The sequence below is a fragment of the Halictus rubicundus genome, unplaced genomic scaffold, assembly GCF_050948215.1.
Source record: "Halictus rubicundus isolate RS-2024b unplaced genomic scaffold, iyHalRubi1_principal scaffold0160, whole genome shotgun sequence".
NCBI classification, from domain to species: Eukaryota; Metazoa; Arthropoda; class Insecta; order Hymenoptera; family Halictidae; genus Halictus; species Halictus rubicundus.
Genome location: NW_027488701.1, coordinates 235,827 through 254,919, shown reverse-complemented (window position 1 = coordinate 254,919; position 19,093 = coordinate 235,827). Strand labels below are relative to the sequence as shown.

Here is a 19,093-nt window from a genome sequence, read left to right as displayed (position 1 = left end):
AGAAAGAGAAAGAATGTGTCAGTACGCGTGAAGTGAGCATGAAGAAAGAGAGCGAGGATGAACAAATGAGCGTGAAGAAAGAGAGCGAGTATGAACAAATGAGCGCGAAGGAAGAGAGAGAAAGAATGAGTAAATACGTGTGAAGGAGCGAAAGAAAAGATAGAACGTAGAGACGCGTGCGTGTAGTTTTCACCAGAAGCAAACGAACCAGCGTGTGAGACGGTTGCAAACCGCGTGTAAAAAAGTAATAAAAGTGAATTCCAAGAATACAGCGTGAAAAGTGTGTTAGAAAAATCGAAGTAAGCAAACGGTCGAGGCAGGCCATGTGGTTTTTGTCAGCGCGTTGCCCTTCCACAAGGGAAAGTCCTTTAGCTTGGGGGTGTCATAAACAAGGGGGCATACTGTCGAAGGCGTTCTCACGGCTGAGGATTTTTGGGACAGCAGGACATTCTGATTCTGACTGTCGTCGTGTACAGTTGTCGTGAATAAAGATTCATAGTATTTTGTAATACGCCCACATTTATTTAAGTTAACGATATCGCGTTATCTATCTTTCTAGTACTTTCTTACAAGTGAATAAAAGAAGCCTAACAACATTATAAAAATAATTTATAATTACTTTGTATTTAAATTATATAATAAGAATTATATTTATTATTATTTTAATTTATAGTTATTATTATTTATTTTAGTTTATTTTATCGCCTGTGTGTGATGAAAGCAGCCTCTCTTTTTTTAGCCCCGCATCCGCTGGCGGTACTCCGCCCGCTTTATCAGCTTGGCCAATTTATTCTGAAACATAATATTATGCTTTATAATTTTTTAATTATTCACCATTTATTTATTATTTTATTATTTCTTCATTTATTCTATATTTACTTACATAAGAATCATAATTTAGCCTAGCCGTGGAGGTGGGCGGGGGCCCACGTTCAAATGGCCTCGGGATGCGGGAGGGCGGAAAGTTGGGCGGCAACAATTTTACCGCAATGGGCCACGGTATCTGCGAGGCCCGTGGCGTTGGGGCGGATGGCCCCTGTTCTAAGGACATTTTTTCAAATTTGATGGTGTTTGGTTCCATAATTCTGGAAAAGAAAAAAGAATTACTTCATGCGCCGTCTCGAAAATGTCGGATTCAAATTGACGCGTATTATAGTGTTGTTTGGAATTTGGAAGTGTGCAAGAACGGTTTTTTCGGGATCGTATCGGATTCTCGAACAAAGATTGTAAGTCATTGCAGGTGTGCAATAATTCGAAAGAATCGGTTACCCAATCGTTGGGACGGGTCGGAAATCCATAGGATCGAGATCAATCACTGAAGAGCAAAATTCTTCACTGATTCGTCTCGACCCCATGGATTTCCGACACGTCCGAACGATTCAGTGCACGACTCTTGCGAATTATTGCACACCGGCAGTCACTCACAATCTTTGTTCGAGAATATGATACGATGTCGAACAAAACATTCTCGCACACTTCTAAATTGTATATATCACTATAACACTTCACGACGCGTCCAACGAATCAAGTCTATTCGTCTAATGTAACAAAAATGTTTATATCTCAGAAACGGTTGACCTTTCAACCTATGTTTACTATAGCTTTTTCACTCAGCACTGTGTATCCTATATACCATATAAATATTGAATGGTTTTTTTTTAACACCCTGTATATATATATATATATAACATGTATCCAACGGCAGAAGGTGAAGTTTTCAAGCTACTACACGCTGTAAGGAAAATAAATTGTAGGGACAACCTGAGAATAAATGAAGGGATCGTTTGCGGTGCAATTACAAAATTGTCTCTACCTGAAATACTTGCACTTGTGAAGACCATTCAACGTTTATGAACTCAATGGATACATATATAGAAACAACTTATCGTGATCATGAATAAATTACTTCTGTGAATTTGATTGCAAAGTGGGAGAACATCGACTCGATAATTTCATAGGGTGGATAATAAAAATCTCCTTGTGGATTTTAACAAAAGAACACCCCCCCCCCCCCCGCCCTAAAGAACAAATTCGGTCATTCAAAATAGGCAGAATTTTTCATCGAAATAGATAGTTTTTTGCAAATATCTCGGAAAATAAAGAGACCGCCGTACTGTGCGGACTAATGGCCTGTTTTTGGGCACTTCTCGTAATTTGGTTATTAATGTATAAATATATATCAGAAATTGTTTGCAGAAAATTAAATTTACTGTGGCGGCCGTGCAAATAGCACGCCGACGAACCGCCAATATACATTGTAAACGCGGCGGCGACCGTCCTCGGAAAGCCGCAAAGAAACACGTGAAGATCGGCTCCGGGGACGGTCGCCATCTGTTAAACAATTGACTGACGCGAGGGAGAGGTGGTCAGTCAAAGGTATGCGATCGACACTCGGTCGCGAACGTCGATACAGGGCAGTCGACGGTCCACCGACCAATAAAGACGTATACCACCGAACACGGCCTCGATCATTACACCGGACACCCACATTTACCAATATAATTAATAAATTTAACAAAGATTTTATTTTTAAAAACATTCAATTTAAAACGAAATTAATAATAAATGAAGTATATGCAAAATTAGTAATAAGAGACTTGAGCAAATTATAATAGTAGTAAACAAAATAAGCAAACTTAAGGGCCAGTTTTCCCAGGTGGCCTTGAACAGTCGATAGTACCGCTATAACGGCCACTAGAAGAAGCTAAATAGTAACATTTTCGTCCAGTATGGGGAGCTGGGTGCACTTTCCACATTCAGTGTCGAGTGACATTTTCCGAGTATCCTCTCTGATTCGGTCGCATGATCTCTGACAATAGAGGCGATCTGAGCATGCGTGGTCGACATCATAAACGACGGCGCTGCCGTAGCTTCGTTCGAACAACCGTGTCGCGGCACACTCACACACCACCAAGTCGGCGTGTACGTGTACCGATGAGACTAGCAAGGGTCCGGGATGCCGCGAATCATTCCTCGATAATGCAAAGATGGGGCTTATCAGTAGTCAAAAGCGCTAGATAAAAGATAAATCTAGAGCGCTCGCCATCAAACAGGTCCGACTCTTGCATTTTCGAGCAATATTTTGCATTATTCGGTCGCATGGTGCCTGCCGTAGCTTCGTTCGAACAGCTGTGCCTCGGCACACTCACACACCACCAAGTCGGCGTGTACGTGTACCGATGAGACTAGCAAGGATCCGGGATGCCGCGAATCATTCCTCGATAATGCAAAGATGGGGCTTATCAGTAGTCAAAAGCGCTAGATAAAAGATAAATCTAGAGCGCTCGCCATCAAACAGGTCCGACTCTTGCATTTTCGAGCAATATTTTGCATTATTCGGTCGCATGGTGCCTGCCGTAGCTTCGTTCGAACAGCTGTGCCTCGGCACACTCACACACCGCCAGGTCGGCGCGTACGTGTACCTACGAGAATAGCAAGGGTCCGGGATGCCGCGAATCATTCCTCGATAATGCAAAGATGGGGCTTATCAGTAGTCAAAAGCGCTAGATAAAAGATAAATCTAGAGCGCTCGCCATCAAACAGGTCCGACTCTTGCATTTTCGAGCAACATTTTGCATTATTCGGTCGCATGATGCCTGTCAGAGAGGCGATCTGAGCACGCGTGGCCGACATCGTAAACGACGGCGCTGCCGTAGCTTCGTTCGAACAGCCGTGCCTCGGCACACTCACACACCGCCAGATCGACGTGTACGTGTACCGATGAGAATAGCAAGGGTCCGGGATGCCGCGAATTATTCCTCGATAATGCAAAGATGGGGCTTATCAGTAGTCAAAAGCGCTAGATAAAAGATAAATCTAGAGCGCTTGCCATCAAACAGGTCCGACTCTTGCATTTTCGAGCAATATTTTGCATTATTCGGTCGCATGGTGCCTGCCGTAGCTTCGTTCGAACAGCTGTGCCTCGGCACACTCACACACCACCAAGTCGGCATGTACGTGTACCGATGAGACTAGCAAGGGTCCGGGATGCCGCGAATCATTCCTCGATAATGCAAAGATGGGGCTTATCAGTAGTCAAAAGCGCTAGATAAAAGATAAATCTAGAGCGCTCGCCATCAAACAGGTCCGACTCTTGCATTTTCGAGCAATATTTTGCATTATTCGGTCGCATGGTGCCTGCCGTAGCTTCGTTCGAACAGCTGTGCCTCGGCACACTCACACACCGCCAGGTCGGCGCGTACGTGTACCTACGAGAATAGCAAGGGTCCGGGATGCCGCGAATCATTCCTCGATAATGCAAAGATGGGGCTTATCAGTAGTCAAAAGCGCTAGATAAAAGATAAATCTAGAGCGCTCGCCATCAAACAGGTCCGACTCTTGCATTTTCGAGCAACATTTTGCATTATTCGGTCGCATGGTGCCTGCCGTAGCTTCGTTCGAACAGCTGTGCCTCGGCACACACACACACCGGTAGGTCGGCGTAACGTGTACCTACGAGAATAGCTAGGGTCCAGGATGCCGCGAATCAATCCTCGATAATGCAAAATGGCAGAGTTGGGCAAAATATTTATCTAAATAAAAATTTCGAATAACTAGTAAAAGATAAAAGATAATTTTTATTCCTTATTCGAAGGTTCAAGTAAAGAAAGTATCTTTATTTGATGTGTATCGAATAATTTTATTCGACGAGAATTTATCCGACGAAAAAAGATAATTTTTTTTATTCGAAGCGGATTTATTCAAACTTCGAATAATTTTTTCATCTTTTATCTTTATTTTCTATTCGAAGGCTTCTAATAAATCTTCGAATTATTTTTACCGAGCGCCGAGCTTCAAAGACCCAGCGACGACAGACGACATACAATGTAAGCGGATGGAGAATCGCGCAAGTATGAAAGTTTAAACTTTTAGATTTTTCAATATATCCTCATGAAATTGTGACGAGCGAATGGAGGGGATTTTCCTGATGAAAATAAGTTCAAATTCGAGTGTAATCGAACAAGTTTCATTGATACGTAATGTTACGATAAAAATTACAATCTCATTAAAGACAGTCCAAATGATGTCGTGTTTGGACTCATTTTCATCGGGATAAGCTCTACAATTCATTCGTATAAACAATATTGTTCTGATTAAAAATGTAAAAACATAAATTGCCAATAATGCTCGATTCTCCATCTGCTTACATTGTAGGCTGTTTGGCAGTGGCTGGGTGTTCGACGTTCGGCGCTCTCGGTCCTCCGGTCCGACCGGTTTATTCGTCGAGCTGGCAAAAGTTAGCCGAAGATTTATTCGAAGCCTTCGAATATATCTACAATTAAAAATATTAAACACAGTCCAATTTGTACCGCGTTTAGTGTCATTTTAATCAGAAGAATGCCACGAATTTGTTGGCGCAAGTCCCATAAAAAAATAATGAAAAATAAACAAGTTTTGCAATTGTATTGGTAGTTGTTTCACACCGATATCTCGCGACTCTACGAGCTCCGGACTTCAAAGACCAGCGACCGACCTACGGCCTACAATGTAAGCAGATGGAGAATCGAGCATTATTGGCAATTTATGTTTTTACATTTTTAATCAGAACAATATTGTTTATACGAATGAATTGTAGAGCTTATCCCGATGAAAATGAGTCCAAACACGACATCATTTGGACTGTCTTTAATGAGATTGTAATTTTTATCGTAACATTACGTATCAATGAAACTTGTTCGATTACACTCGAATTTGAACTTATTTTCATCAGGAAAATCCCCTCCATTCGCTCGTCACAATTTCATGAGGATATATTGAAAAATCTAAAAGTTTAAACTTTCATACTTGCGCGATTCTCCATCCGCTTACATTGTATGTCGTCTGTCGTCGCTGGGTCTTTGAAGCTCGGCGCTCGGTAAAAATAATTCGAAGATTTATTAGAAGCCTTCGAATAGAAAATAAAGATAAAAGATGAAAAAATTATTCGAAGTTTGAATAAATCCGCTTCGAATAAAAAAAAATTATCTTTTTTCGTCGGATAAATTCTCGTCGAATAAAATTATTCGATACACATCAAATAAAGATACTTTCTTTACTTGAACCTTCGAATAAGGAATAAAAATTATCTTTTATCTTTTACTAGTTATTCGAAATTTTTATTTAGATAAATATTTTGCCCAACTCTGCCATTTTGCATTATCGAGGATTGATTCGCGGCATCCTGGACCCTAGCTATTCTCGTAGGTACACGTTACGCCGACCTACCGGTGTGTGTGTGTGCCGAGGCACAGCTGTTCGAACGAAGCTACGGCAGGCACCATGCGACCGAATAATGCAAAATATTGCTCGAAAATGCGAGAGTCGGACCTGTTTGATGGCGAGCGCTCTAGATTTATCTTTTATCTAGCGCTTTTGACTACTGATAAGCCCCATCTTTGCATTATCGAGGAATGATTCGCGGCATCCCGGACCCTGGCTAGTCTCATCGGTACACGTACACGCCGACTTGGTGGTGTGTGAGTGTGCCGAGGCACAGCTGTTCGAACGAAGCTACGGCAGGCACCATGCGACCGAATAATGCAAAATATTGCTCGAAAATGCAAGAGTCGGACCTGTTTGATGGCAAGCGCTCTAGATTTATCTTTTATCTAGCGCTTTTGACTACTGATAAGCCCCATCTTTGCATTATCGAGGAATAATTCGCGGCATCCCGGACCCTTGCTATTCTCATCGGTACACGTACACGTCGATCTGGCGGTGTGTGAGTGTGCCGAGGCACGGCTGTTCGAACGAAGCTACGGCAGCGCCGTCGTTTACGATGTCGGCCACGCGTGCTCAGATCGCCTCTCTGACAGGCATCATGCGACCGAATAATGCAAAATGTTGCTCGAAAATGCAAGAGTCGGACCTGTTTGATGGCGAGCGCTCTAGATTTATCTTTTATCTAGCGCTTTTGACTACTGATAAGCCCCATCTTTGCATTATCGAGGAATGATTCGCGGCATCCCGGACCCTTGCTATTCTCGTAGGTACACGTACGCGCCGACCTGGCGGTGTGTGAGTGTGCCGAGGCACAGCTGTTCGAACGAAGCTACGGCAGGCACCATGCGACCGAATAATGCAAAATATTGCTCGAAAATGCAAGAGTCGGACCTGTTTGATGGCGAGCGCTCTAGATTTAACTTTTATCTAGCGCTTTTGACTACTGATAAGCCCCATCTTTGCATTATCGAGGAATGATTCGCGGCATCCCGGACCCTTGCTATTCTCGTAGGTACACGTACACGCCGACCTAGCGGTGTGTGAGTGTGCCGAGGCACGGCTGTTCGAACGAAGCTACGGCAGGCACCATGCGACCGAGTAATGCAAAATGTTGCTCGAAAATGCAAGAGTCGGACCTGTTTGATGGCGAGCGCTCTAGATTTAACTTTTATCTAGCGCTTTTGACTACTGATAAGCCCCATCTTTGCATTATCGAGGAATGATTCGCGGCATCCCGGACACTTGCTATTCTCATCGGTACACGTACACGTCGACCTGGCGGTGTGTGAGTGTGCCGCACGACTCTCATTCGAGCATAGTGACTGCTGACGACGACAATGATCGGAAAGAGAATACAGCGCTCGTAGCGAAAAATGCCGGAACTATATTTGAGCAAAATAATAGCTGTGGGATGGTTTTTCGGGGGCGGCAAATCCTTTGTTTAATACGTAATTATACAATATAATAGGCGTTGCATTGACATTGTATATGTCACCGCTAGAGCGCTCGCCGTCAACATTCTCAATAAGAACCCGGTTATTTAAGAAAATGTGTCCTTATATCTACATTCTGCCGAATATTGCAAATTACGCCTAGAAAACGCAAAAGTAGGACCTGTTCGTTCGCGAGCGCTCTAGATTTATCTTTTATCTAACGCTTTTCACCCCTGGAAAGCCCCATCTTTGCATTATCGAACAATGATTTGCCGCCTCCCGAACCCTTGCAATCTTTTTCGTTCTTGCGGATCTAGCGTTGTGTGGGGCATACCATGGCACACGCACACGGCACGTACACGGCACACACACTGTCATTTGAGCTTCTCCTAGCGGCCGTTTGTAGCGTGAAGATCGCTAGGAAGCTTCTCCTAGTTCCTGTTTGGAGCGTGGCGACTCAAGGCCACGTAGGAAAACTGGCCCTTAACAAATCACTATTCGCTATAAACAATTTCGATCTATCTTTACATTCTTATTACTTTTCCAGTAGGTGTAAAACATATATTAAAAACAAATTAAGAATACGTAAAATGACATGATGCGAGTTACATGATGCGTAGTAGACATGATGCGCCTCCCCTCAGGTCAATCAACGAATGGGGATGAGTCTTTCGGGATTTTCGGGTCCATCCCTTGGAAGAGTTGGACACCAACGAGATGGCCAGCAAACGGACCCCGGACAGCAAACGCAGCAGTCATTCCGTTGTTATCAGACTTTCGCGATCGTACGCAACCACAGCACTTTCAATCGGATCCCGTTACCCAATATTAAATTGGCGGGTAACTTTTCGGCGATACGGGTACGCGACGCGTTCACAACGGTGAATCCGAGCCTTACAACCTCGGGTGGATATACAGTGGAAATCCGCGCGGCACACTCGATAGTCGCATCGCAAAACACTGGATCAGGTTATTCGGCTATCGAAACTTGCCAGTTAGTCGTTCCTAAACCATTCGAGAGTAAAGTATTATTGTTTTCATTTATTGAAACAGCCCCTTGCGGGCCACACGGGGATACCGCTCCATCTCCGTCAAGGTGGTGGGCCTCCTCGCAACGGTTCCATCGTTCCATTTGGCGGCGGCAGAGCGTGGGAAGTTATACCACATCGCCTGCTCGTTCCGCCGCCCGGTGGAGGTGGAGCTTATGCGCGGGGAGGATGAGGAGCTTGTGGCTCTGATACGCCAAGCCCGGGCGGATACGTTTGCTGAATGGGGGAAACTGCTCGCTACGGAAAACACTTCAACAAGCAAGCGCTTTAAGAGAAGCTTTCCTAGGCGTATCAAGCAGAGATTGGTGCGTGTCACAAGCACATTCGAAGCGAGATCACCGTCACAACGCTAAACTGGTGCGGATACCTACACAGACTGAGCCTAATCAAGATGCATGGGGTACTAAGTACCAAAAAGTGGGATCCGATAATCTCTGGGGATTGAAATGTACAGAAGTGAATGTGTGGCCTACCCATGTTGTCGGCGCTAGTATGTATGAGATACATCCTGACATAGAAGCAAATAACCCCAGCGTTAGGTGTTATGGAGCGACTGATACATATTGGATGATCTCGACAACTGTTGCTGGGGCTAAGGAGCAGTTTATAATTAGGCCGAAACAGCCGTTTATATTTTTCTGCAAAGGACTTGTTAGAGTTGTTTTAGCTCATGTAATTGTTAGCAAAAACAAACTTCCTTCAGGACAGTGCATTTATGCGTTGTCACGTCCGGTGGTTCGACCGTAAATGAATAAACGCTTAGATAAAGAATTAGTATTAATTATTATAGAAAAACCCGATGATGTCGCGCGAGAGGAAATAAAATAAGATTAAAGTATATGTTAGCAATTCTACGCAGTTAGGTAGCGCGGAAAAAGACTCCAACTTATCTTCCTGCAAGACACGCAGACGAAGATCAGTTTACACCTTGGAAACAAACAAGAAGAATATTATGCCGAATTACAAGAAAAGACGTCGACTTCATAAGTAAAAGAACCCTGGCAACACACAGCTGACTAATCAGGAGACATTGAGAAGATCAACTCCTCAAAATGAGTTCAGTCAGTTAGTAAAAGATCCATACGTTAGACGCGTCGTGCAATTATTAACAGTTCTTTTTAAAATCTACGAGTTTCGACGTATAAGTCCCGCGAAGTGCTCGTGAAAGTTCAGCAACTTCGACCTGCGAGCCACTGCGGAAAACCAGCGACTACAACCTGCGAGCGCCCTCCCGAAATCAGCGACTGCAAACTTGCGAGCGATCTCCAAGAATCAGCGACTCGATAAATTAATATTATTATAAAGCGAAACACTTGTAAGCCCTCTAGCTTATGCGCTATACAAAATCCCTGCTTGTAAAGTAAAGTCAAACTTCGAATATCTGATTCAGCACCTAATTCTGAATAAATCGATAATTTTGTTGTTTTTTAAAAATACGGATACAACTTATTTAATCAATCCTCAATTTCCCGAATCGTAGCCGATGAATGCAGGTAGGTTCAAAACTGCGACTTATCCCCAAAAAATTATAATCCGCCCCACCTGGGACATAACAAAAATTGGTGACAGCGGTGGGATAAAGCGCAGTGACAAAGACCTTTGATCAACAAAATATTAGAAAGTTTTGGAAAGAACCTTCAATATATGAGTATGTATATCGGAAAATTAGTCCAGAGAAGCTGCTATCAATCCTCAGCACATCAACTTGTATGGGTAAACCAGTGATAAATTACATCAGAAACCCTGATATCCCAGAGACCAACTATATAAAATCGATGAAGGTAATAGCGGGACAAAGGATCAATTCAGAAAGACAACAATGCCTGTCCCAAGGCCGAATTATCGCCCAGAGGAAGAGGTGTTAGAAGAATTCTACGGGCCTATAGATGGGATAGTACCGACCCACTATCCAGAAACATACCGGAACCTCCTGAATCTGTACTGTGTCGTCGCACCACGACAAGAGACGTCCTATATACCTCACTGAAATAGGATATGTCGTGCGTGTTATGGCCGCCTGATCAGAAGGGAACAATGGTATTGTGAAGAAGGAGGCTGGCACATCTTGTGTCAGCTAGATCCAGCCCAAACCTACTCCAAATATGGACTGCCCGCCGGGAATTTTCCGGACCGAGACGTACGGAGGAGACGTATGGACTACCGCCCCGAAGAGGAGGTATTGGAGGAATTTTATGGGCCGATAGATGGGGTAATACCACACCATTACCCTGAAACGTACCGGAATCTTCTAAATTTATACTGCGTGTGTACATCACAGCAAGAAGCATCGTACGTGTACCACCAAAATAGGATATGCCGGACATGTTATGGCCGCCTAACCCCAAGAGAGCACTGGTACTACGAGCAAGGGGCTGGCACATCGTGTGTCAGCTGAACCCGGCCCACACCTACTCCAAATGCCAAGACTGCGGTCGGCAACTAGGAAGGGTCCGTCAGGCATGGGAGTGCACGGAATGCATCGAAGAGAACTTCGAAATGAACGTGGACGAGTGATGACCTGATCCACACTGGCTACGCCCAAGAAGTAGTCACCCGATGGTGACAAGCGCACCCACACCATGTACACATTTTTTTTCTTCTCATCCCATTACATTTGGATCCTTCAGTGCAGGAATATTAGCAGTCCTTATAATCCTCAAATTTATAAAGGTGTCACGTCCGGTGGTTCGACCGCCAACGAATAAACCCTCAGATGAAGAATTATTATGAATTATTATGGACATCCGATGATGTCGCGCGAGGAGAAGTAAAAATAGGATTAAGATATATGTTAAAAATTCTACGCAGTAAGGTAGCACGAGAAACGTATCCAACTTATCTTCCTGCAAGACACGCAGATGAAGATCAGTTTTCACCCTGAGAAGAAACAGGAAAGGTGTCCAATTATGCCAAATTATAAGAAAAGACGCCGACTTCATGGTAAAAAGATCCTGTCGGCATACAGCTGACTAGTCAGGAGACATCAAGAAGATAAAAAGATGCAAGGTAGAGACTCCTGTGCCAGCATCTTTGAAAAACAAAGGACTGTCCATCTCATAAAAAGGGGGACCAACTCCTCAAATTCAGTTATAAACAGTCAGTCGGTCAGACAATCGTGAACAATCAGTTATTCAGTCATAGTCAATAGTCCAGTAACCTCTTTTGAAGTTAAAATAGTTCATTCAGTTGTTTCGCGACAAACCGTTTCAAAGACCAGTGTCAGCAGTCGGAGTATATTGTAACCGAATTCGAACCCGTGATCACGGTAATATTAATATTATTATTATTATTATCAAACTATTTATAAGCACTCCAGTATATGCGCTATATAAACCATATTTGTAAAATCAAATTTGTAATCTCTGATTCAGAACCACACTTTGAATAAATCAATAATATTGTTGTTTTCAAAATAAGGGTACAAAGTTATTTAAACGATCCTCAATTTCCCGAACCATAGCCGGTGTATGCAGGTAGGTTTGAAACTGCGTCCTATCCTCTTAAAATCGTAATTCATCCCACTCGGGACGTAACACTATCAAAGCTTGCAAAGGAGTATCTTTGTGTTATGGCAACATCTGTTCCTTCCGAAAGAGTATTCTCAAAGACTGGCGAAATAATTAGTAAAAAAAAAAAAAGAAATAGATTAAAAGACAATATAGTGAATAAAATATTGCTTCTTAATATGTACAAAATAAATCCTTCATTATGTCTATTTCGTATATTTTCGTTTTATCTACGTTTTTTTCTTGCCGAAATGTTCCAGTATTTCCACTCGCGGCATTTCTATACTCATGTCAGGTCGGAACTCACAGTCAAATTTAAAGCATCGAGATATTTGAAGGAATCATTTGGCAATCGATACATATAGTACAGAAACAACTTATAGTGATCATGAAAAAATTACTTCTGTGAATTTGATTGCAAAGTGGAAGAACATTGACCCCTTCGACTCGATACTTTCACAGGGTGTATTAAAGAAAGTTTGTTGTGCATTGTAGGTATTAACGAAAGAACCCTCCCCCGTCCTAAAGAACAAAGTCGGTCATTCAAAATAGGCAGAATTTTTCATCAAAATAGGCAGTTTTTTGCAAATATCTCGGAAAATCAAGATACCGCAGTACTGTGCGGACTAATGGCCTGTTTTTGGGCACTTCTCGTAATTTGGTTATTAATGTGTGTATATATATATAAGGCGCTAAAACTCAAGGAACGTAAAGAATATATTTCGCAGAAGTTATAAGGGAATAGCAATCCCTAAGACCCGTATCCTATAAATTCCAAATTCAAGAAAACAAAATCTATTCAAATTAAAACATTGATAAAGAAATAATGAGGAAATACCTGCAAAATTACTTCTTAACCGTTGAAAACGAAACATGAGGCCCTGGGGTGACCGAGGAACCAGTGCGTGAGGTAAAGAGCGAACCAGCACTGCATCCGTTGGCGAACCTCACCCATTTGAAAACACTGGAAATAAATAATAACATGTATCACTCAATGAATACATATATAGAAACAACTTATAGTGATCAGGAATAAATAACTTCTGTGAATTTGATTGCAAAGTGAAAAAACATTGACCACTTCGACTCAATAATTTCATACCTCCCTTCATATATTAATGTATATATATATATAAGGCGCTAAAACTCATGGAACGTAAAGAATATATTTCGCAGAAGTTATAAGGGAATAGCAATCCCTAAGACCCGTATCCTATAAATTCCAAATTCAAGAAAACAAAATCTATTCAAATTAAAACATTGATAAAGAAATAATGAGGAAATACCTGCAAAATTACTTCTTAACCGTTGAAAACGAAACATGAGGCCCTGGGGTGACCGAGGAACCAGTGCGTGAGGTAAAGAGCGAACCAGCATTGCATCCGTTGGCCAACCTCACCCATTTGAAAACACTGGAAATAAATAATAACATGTATCCAACGGCAGAAGGTGAAGTTTCCAAGCTACTACACGCGGTAAGGAAAATAAATTGTAGGGACAACTTGAGAATAAATGAAGGGATCGTTTGCGGTGCAATTAGAAATTGTCTCTACCTGAAATACTTGCACTTGTGAAGACTTCATTCAACGTTGATGAACTCAATGGATACATATACAATAGTATATCATGAAGAAATTTCTTCTGTGAATTTGATTGCAAAGTTCAAGAACATTGACCCCATCGACTCAATAATTTCATAGGGTGGATAATAAAAATTCCCTTGTAGATTGTTATGACACACAGCCATTTCCGAGGAAAGACCATTAGACCTCGGGATACTTTTACAAGGGTCTCGAGAAGGCCTAAGCATTTTTTATATACACGTTACCAGTTAAGGCCTAATCGTCACGGGTTAGGCATCCGCGTAGTGCGTGAGGGTTAGAGACCCTAAGGCAGACCCCTTGGGCCATCAGTTTGGGGACCCCTAATAAACATAGTTGCCAGATGACTGGAACAAAGTGACTCTTCTGCCAAGTCCTTGGAAAATCTAGCTTTTCCAAGGAAGCATTGTTCCCAAACTCGATGGTCCTCGCCCTCATGGGACAAGGGGGTAATAAACCATAGGCACGTGCTGGCCACTTGGGCCCTTTTTTTCGTCACGCTGCTCTGGGGTCTGGCAATCGTCACGTGCTGGTCTAGGCACTTTCTCTACGCGTTTGACTTGGGGTGGGGACTTCCTCCACCACCAACAGGGGTTGCATACAAATGACTCCTCCCTCAAGTCAATCAGCAAGTGAGATTTCTTTCCCCCAAAAATGGGACCATCTCCCACTCTTCTCCAAAGTCACCACCGAGGTGAAGAGCGAGCTGACCCCAGAGCAGAAATTAGATACAAACTTGTTCTCAAAGGAAACCGAATAATCACCAGTCCGAATGTAAACTGTATATAGTCATTGTTCTAATAAACCAAAGTTGTTATTGCAAAGGAAGGTGTCGGGTCATTAATTCGACAAAATAACACGCAGAACCTCTCCTACAATTGCGAGAAACTGCACGACATAACATAGATTTTAATGAAAGAACTCTCCTCCATCCTAAAGAACAAATTCGGTCATTGAAAATAGGCAGAATTCGCAATGGAGACTCTGACAGTTTTTTGCAAATATCTCAGAAAATAAAGAGACCTCCGTACAGTGCGGACAAATGGTCTGTCTTCGGGCACTTCTCGTAATTTGGTTATTAATGTATATATTAATGTACAATAACCAGCAAAACTGAGTCTACACTATTTGAAGCAACATAACTTTTTAAAAATTAGATCAAATGACTTGAATTTTATTGAGAAGTTAGAAGGATTAGTTTATTAGACGAGGTGTAGGAAGGAATGGGAAGAGGTGGAAAGGTTGCAGGAGAGGTTTCTGAGGTGGGTCCTAGGAGTAGAGAGGTACGCACCGGGGTATATGGTGCGGTAACAGCTGCAGAGGGAGTTGTTGAGAGGGAGGGCGGGGTTGAGGGCATGGGGGTACCAGAAGAAGTTGAGGGTGGAAAAAGGGGGGGAGCTAGCTAGGTTGTGCTGGGAGCAGGGAAGAGGAAGGGGCAGAAGGGGAGGGGAGGTAGTAGGGTGGGTGAAGGAGTGACGGCGTTTTTGGGAAGAGAGGGGCTGGACAGCGGAGGAGGCGGAGGAGATGATGGAGGAGAGGATAGAGGCAGTGAGTGAGGAGATAGTGAAAGGGGAAAAGAAGAAGCAACAGGGGAGAGATGGGAAAAGATAGGAAGCGCAAGGTACAACATGTGGTACGGGAGGGTGAAGGGAGAGCGGATACCGGGGTATCTGAAGAAAGGCTGGGGAGAGAGCAGGTGGCAAAGGGTGGCCAGGTACAGGTTGGGAAACGAGATGAGAGGTGGAAAGTATTGGTTGGAGGAGGAGAAGAAAGTATGTAAGGTCTGTGGGTGAGAGGAGGAAACGTGGGAACATGTGTGGGAAATGTGTAAGGGAGGGTTGAGGGGAGTGGTTGGCAGGGGATGGTGGGGAAGTATTAGGGGATGAAGGAGGAGAGGAATGGATGAGGAAGGTGGATGAATGGAGGAAGAGCAGGAATGGAGAGATATGGGAGATGAAGTAAATGGAGAGAATGCATAGGAATGGAGTGAAAGAGAGAGCAGCCGAAAGAGGAGGTCCAGGAGGCATGGGAAGGATGGGTGAGGTGCAGGGAGGGGAGAGAGCAGAGAAGCATGTATGTGTGGGACAGGGAAAAATAATAACGCGGCGGATATTAGTGAAAGATCGTTCTCTCTCTCTATGGCGTGTTTTTAGGACACGTTTAATTAAGTTAGGGTAAGTTAGGATAAGTTTAAGGTTAAGATTGGGGTAAGAGGGAGATGTAATTAAAATTGTAACCCCGAGGGGAATCAATAATTGATATATATATTAGACGAGGTGTACAAAATTTTTGAAAAAAATTTTAATTGGTCGGAATCGCAAAAGAAATAGTAAAAGTTGGTTTTTTCAGCTTTTTTATCAGAGCCTGTATTGAAAATTTAAGGAATGTATTTGATTTGCTCGAATAAATTATATCTACGCTTAAAATTTCACAGATATTGGTTAATTCGATTACGAGTTATAAACGATTAAAAGTGTGGTTTTAAGTCGAAAATCATGAAAAACGGCAATTTTTCCACTTTTAAGCGTTTATAACTCGTAAACGAATTAACCAATATCGGTGAAATTTTCAGCATGGATGTAATTTACTCAAGCGAATCAAACACATTTTTTAAATTTTCAATACAGGCTCAGATAAAAAAGCTAAAAAAACCAACTGTTACTATTTCTTTTGCGATTCCGACCAATTCAAACTTTTTTCAAAAATTTTTTACACCTCGTCTAACAAACTAAACCTTCCAACTTCTCAATAAAATTCAAGTCATTTGATCAGATTTTTAAAAAGTTATGTTGGCTCAAATAGTGTAGACTCAGTTTTGCTGGTTAGTGTATGTATATAAAGCGAGAAAACTCAAGGAACGTAAAGAATATATTTCGCAGAAGTTACAAGGGAATAGCAATCCCTAAGACCCATATCCTATAAATTCCAAATTCAAGGTAACAAGATCTATTCAAATTAAAACATTAATAAAGAAATAATGAGAAAATACCTGTGAAATTTCTTCTTAACTGTTGAAAACAAAACACGAGGCCCTGGGGTGACCGAGGAACCAGTCAGTGAGGTGAACAGCGAACCCACATTGCATCCAATGGCCGGCCTCACACTTGAAAACACTGAAAATAAATAATAACATGTATTCAACGGCAGAAGGTAAAGTTTTTAAGCTACTACACGCGGTAAGGAAAATAAATTATAGGGACAACCTGAGAATAAATGAAGGGATCGTTTGCGGTGCGATTAGAAATTGTCTCTACCTGAAATACATCCACTTGTGCACTTCATTCAACGTTTATAAACTCAATGAATAGATATATAGAAACAACTTATAGTGATCATGTATAAATAACTTCTGTGAATATGATTGCAAAGTGAAAAAACATTGACCACTTCGACTCGATAATTTCATACCTCCCTTCATATATTAATGTATATATATATAAGGCGCTAAAACTCATGGAACCTAAAGAATATATTTCGCAGAAGTTATAAGGGAATAGCAATCCCTAAGACCCGTATCCTATAAATTCCAAATTCAAGAAAACAAAATCTATTCAAATTAAAACATTGATAAAGAAATAATGAGGAAATACCTGCAAAATTACTTCTTAACCGTTGAAAAGGAAACATGAGACCCTGGGGTGACCGAGGAACCAGTGCGTGAGGTAAAGACCGAACCAGCATTGCATCCGTTGGCCAACCTCACCCATTTGAAAACACTGGAAATAAATAATAACATGTATCACTCAATGAATACATATATAGAAACAACTTATAGTGATCATGAATAAATAACTTCTGTGAATTTGATTGCAAAATGGGAGAACATCGACTCGATAATTTCATAGGGTGGATAATAAAAATCTCCTTGTACATTTTAACCAAAGAACCCTCCCGCGCCCTAAAGAACAAATTCGGTCATTCAAAATAGGCAGAAGTTTACATCAAAATAGACAGTTTTTGCAAATATCTCGGAAAATAAAGAGACCGCCGTACTGTGCGGACAAATGGCCTGTTTTCGGGAAAACTTATCAAAATGTATACTCCAAACCTAATCGCCATAATACGTACTTACAACACACGGCACTGACACGAATGGCTGCTCTGAAGTGAATACTGGCCGACGCTTGCGAGCGAATGTTCGATGGCATTCCTTCGACCGCCTTCGGAACCGATCTTCGCTTCTTTCTCTGCAGCTTCCCGTGGACCGTCGCCGCGCCGCCGCGTATACAATGTATGTTGGCGGTTCGTCGGCGTGCTTGCCGCTGCGCGATGCCCAGGCTGCCACATGTCCATTTTCATCTGTCTTTTTCGGCGGTTTATTTGACTTCGAATAATTTCCGGAGGCGCGTTCGAATGCTGTAACGAGGACAGAGCAGTCAAAGACTGGCGCGCGCGTTGCAATGTATGTGGTTGTATCGCCCAATGACAAAGCAAGGATCAAATAAAACTCTAGTCTATATATAGACACTTATGAATCGTAGTTCTTTTTAGACCTTTGAAATTTTGAATCATTTCATTTTTGGTTTAATTTAGCTTCACACATGAATTTATTGACTCTGTTGTAAACATTTATTTCATAATAAAAAAAGAGAGACCGAGGTGTGTGCATGAATAATAGTGGTAAAGTATTTTTAAGTTATAACATTCGCAAAACATCGTATCCGGACCTAATCTAATCATACATTATCATTATTAGGATCATACTCTTATGCAAATGCACGTAGACTTTTTGACAGTGATACTGAAATAAATGTAATGTAACAATTACAATTTTTATTCTGTTATAACGTCTGACACCTGATCGTTCCATACTCCGGGTAAAAAAAAACATGTCCACTTAGGACCCTCCTCCCTATAAATATCCAACATTTAATAAAATTGAAAGATTCCCTTTTCAGTTCCTTTCTTATTCGTTATCCAACACGCCGGTGTTTCCATCTCGTATTCATCAGTCAGCTACACATCTGTAGGTAATACCATACCACAGACGAGGTATAGGAGTAGACCAATCACCCAATGTATTATTCTGTCTCACGCTCGGGGGGCTCTAGAGCCCCCGTACTATTCCGTGTCACATCCTACCGTATCATCCAGAACTAATATTGTGGAACCGATATTCTACAATGGCGCTGTTGCTGATATAATTTTAAATCTCATGTCGAGGATTCATATGATGAATGAAACAAAAGAATGTTGTTTCCTCTTAATTCCATTACGGCTGACACGCGAGTGCATCGAAGGAGACGTAATGTAATAATAATAATAACGTAACGTCTCCGGCTGAGAATATTTTGGTCCCGGAT

The 19,093-nt window shown here is 42.1% G+C and overlaps 1 protein-coding gene across 2 annotated transcripts; it reads right to left on the bottom strand.

Annotated features, from left to right (window-relative positions):
• Positions 1 to 507: 507 nt before the first annotated feature.
• On the bottom strand, positions 508 to 18,050 carry LOC143363868 (uncharacterized). 2 transcript variants are annotated; one of them, XM_076804396.1, is made up of 5 exons: positions 17,859 to 18,050; positions 17,381 to 17,506; positions 16,780 to 16,903; positions 884 to 1,085; positions 508 to 792 (listed from the first exon to the last, which is right to left on the bottom strand). In XM_076804396.1, the coding sequence occupies exons 2-5, from the start codon at positions 17,469 to 17,471 to the stop codon at positions 736 to 738; spliced, it is 474 nt and encodes a 157-aa protein (XP_076660511.1). In that variant the 5' UTR covers positions 17,472 to 17,506; positions 17,859 to 18,050; the 3' UTR covers positions 508 to 735. The 2 variants fall into 2 exon arrangements, with proteins under 2 accessions (XP_076660511.1, XP_076660510.1); XM_076804395.1 differs by having other exon boundaries at positions 17,863 to 18,050.
• Positions 18,051 to 19,093: the final 1,043 nt, after the last annotated feature.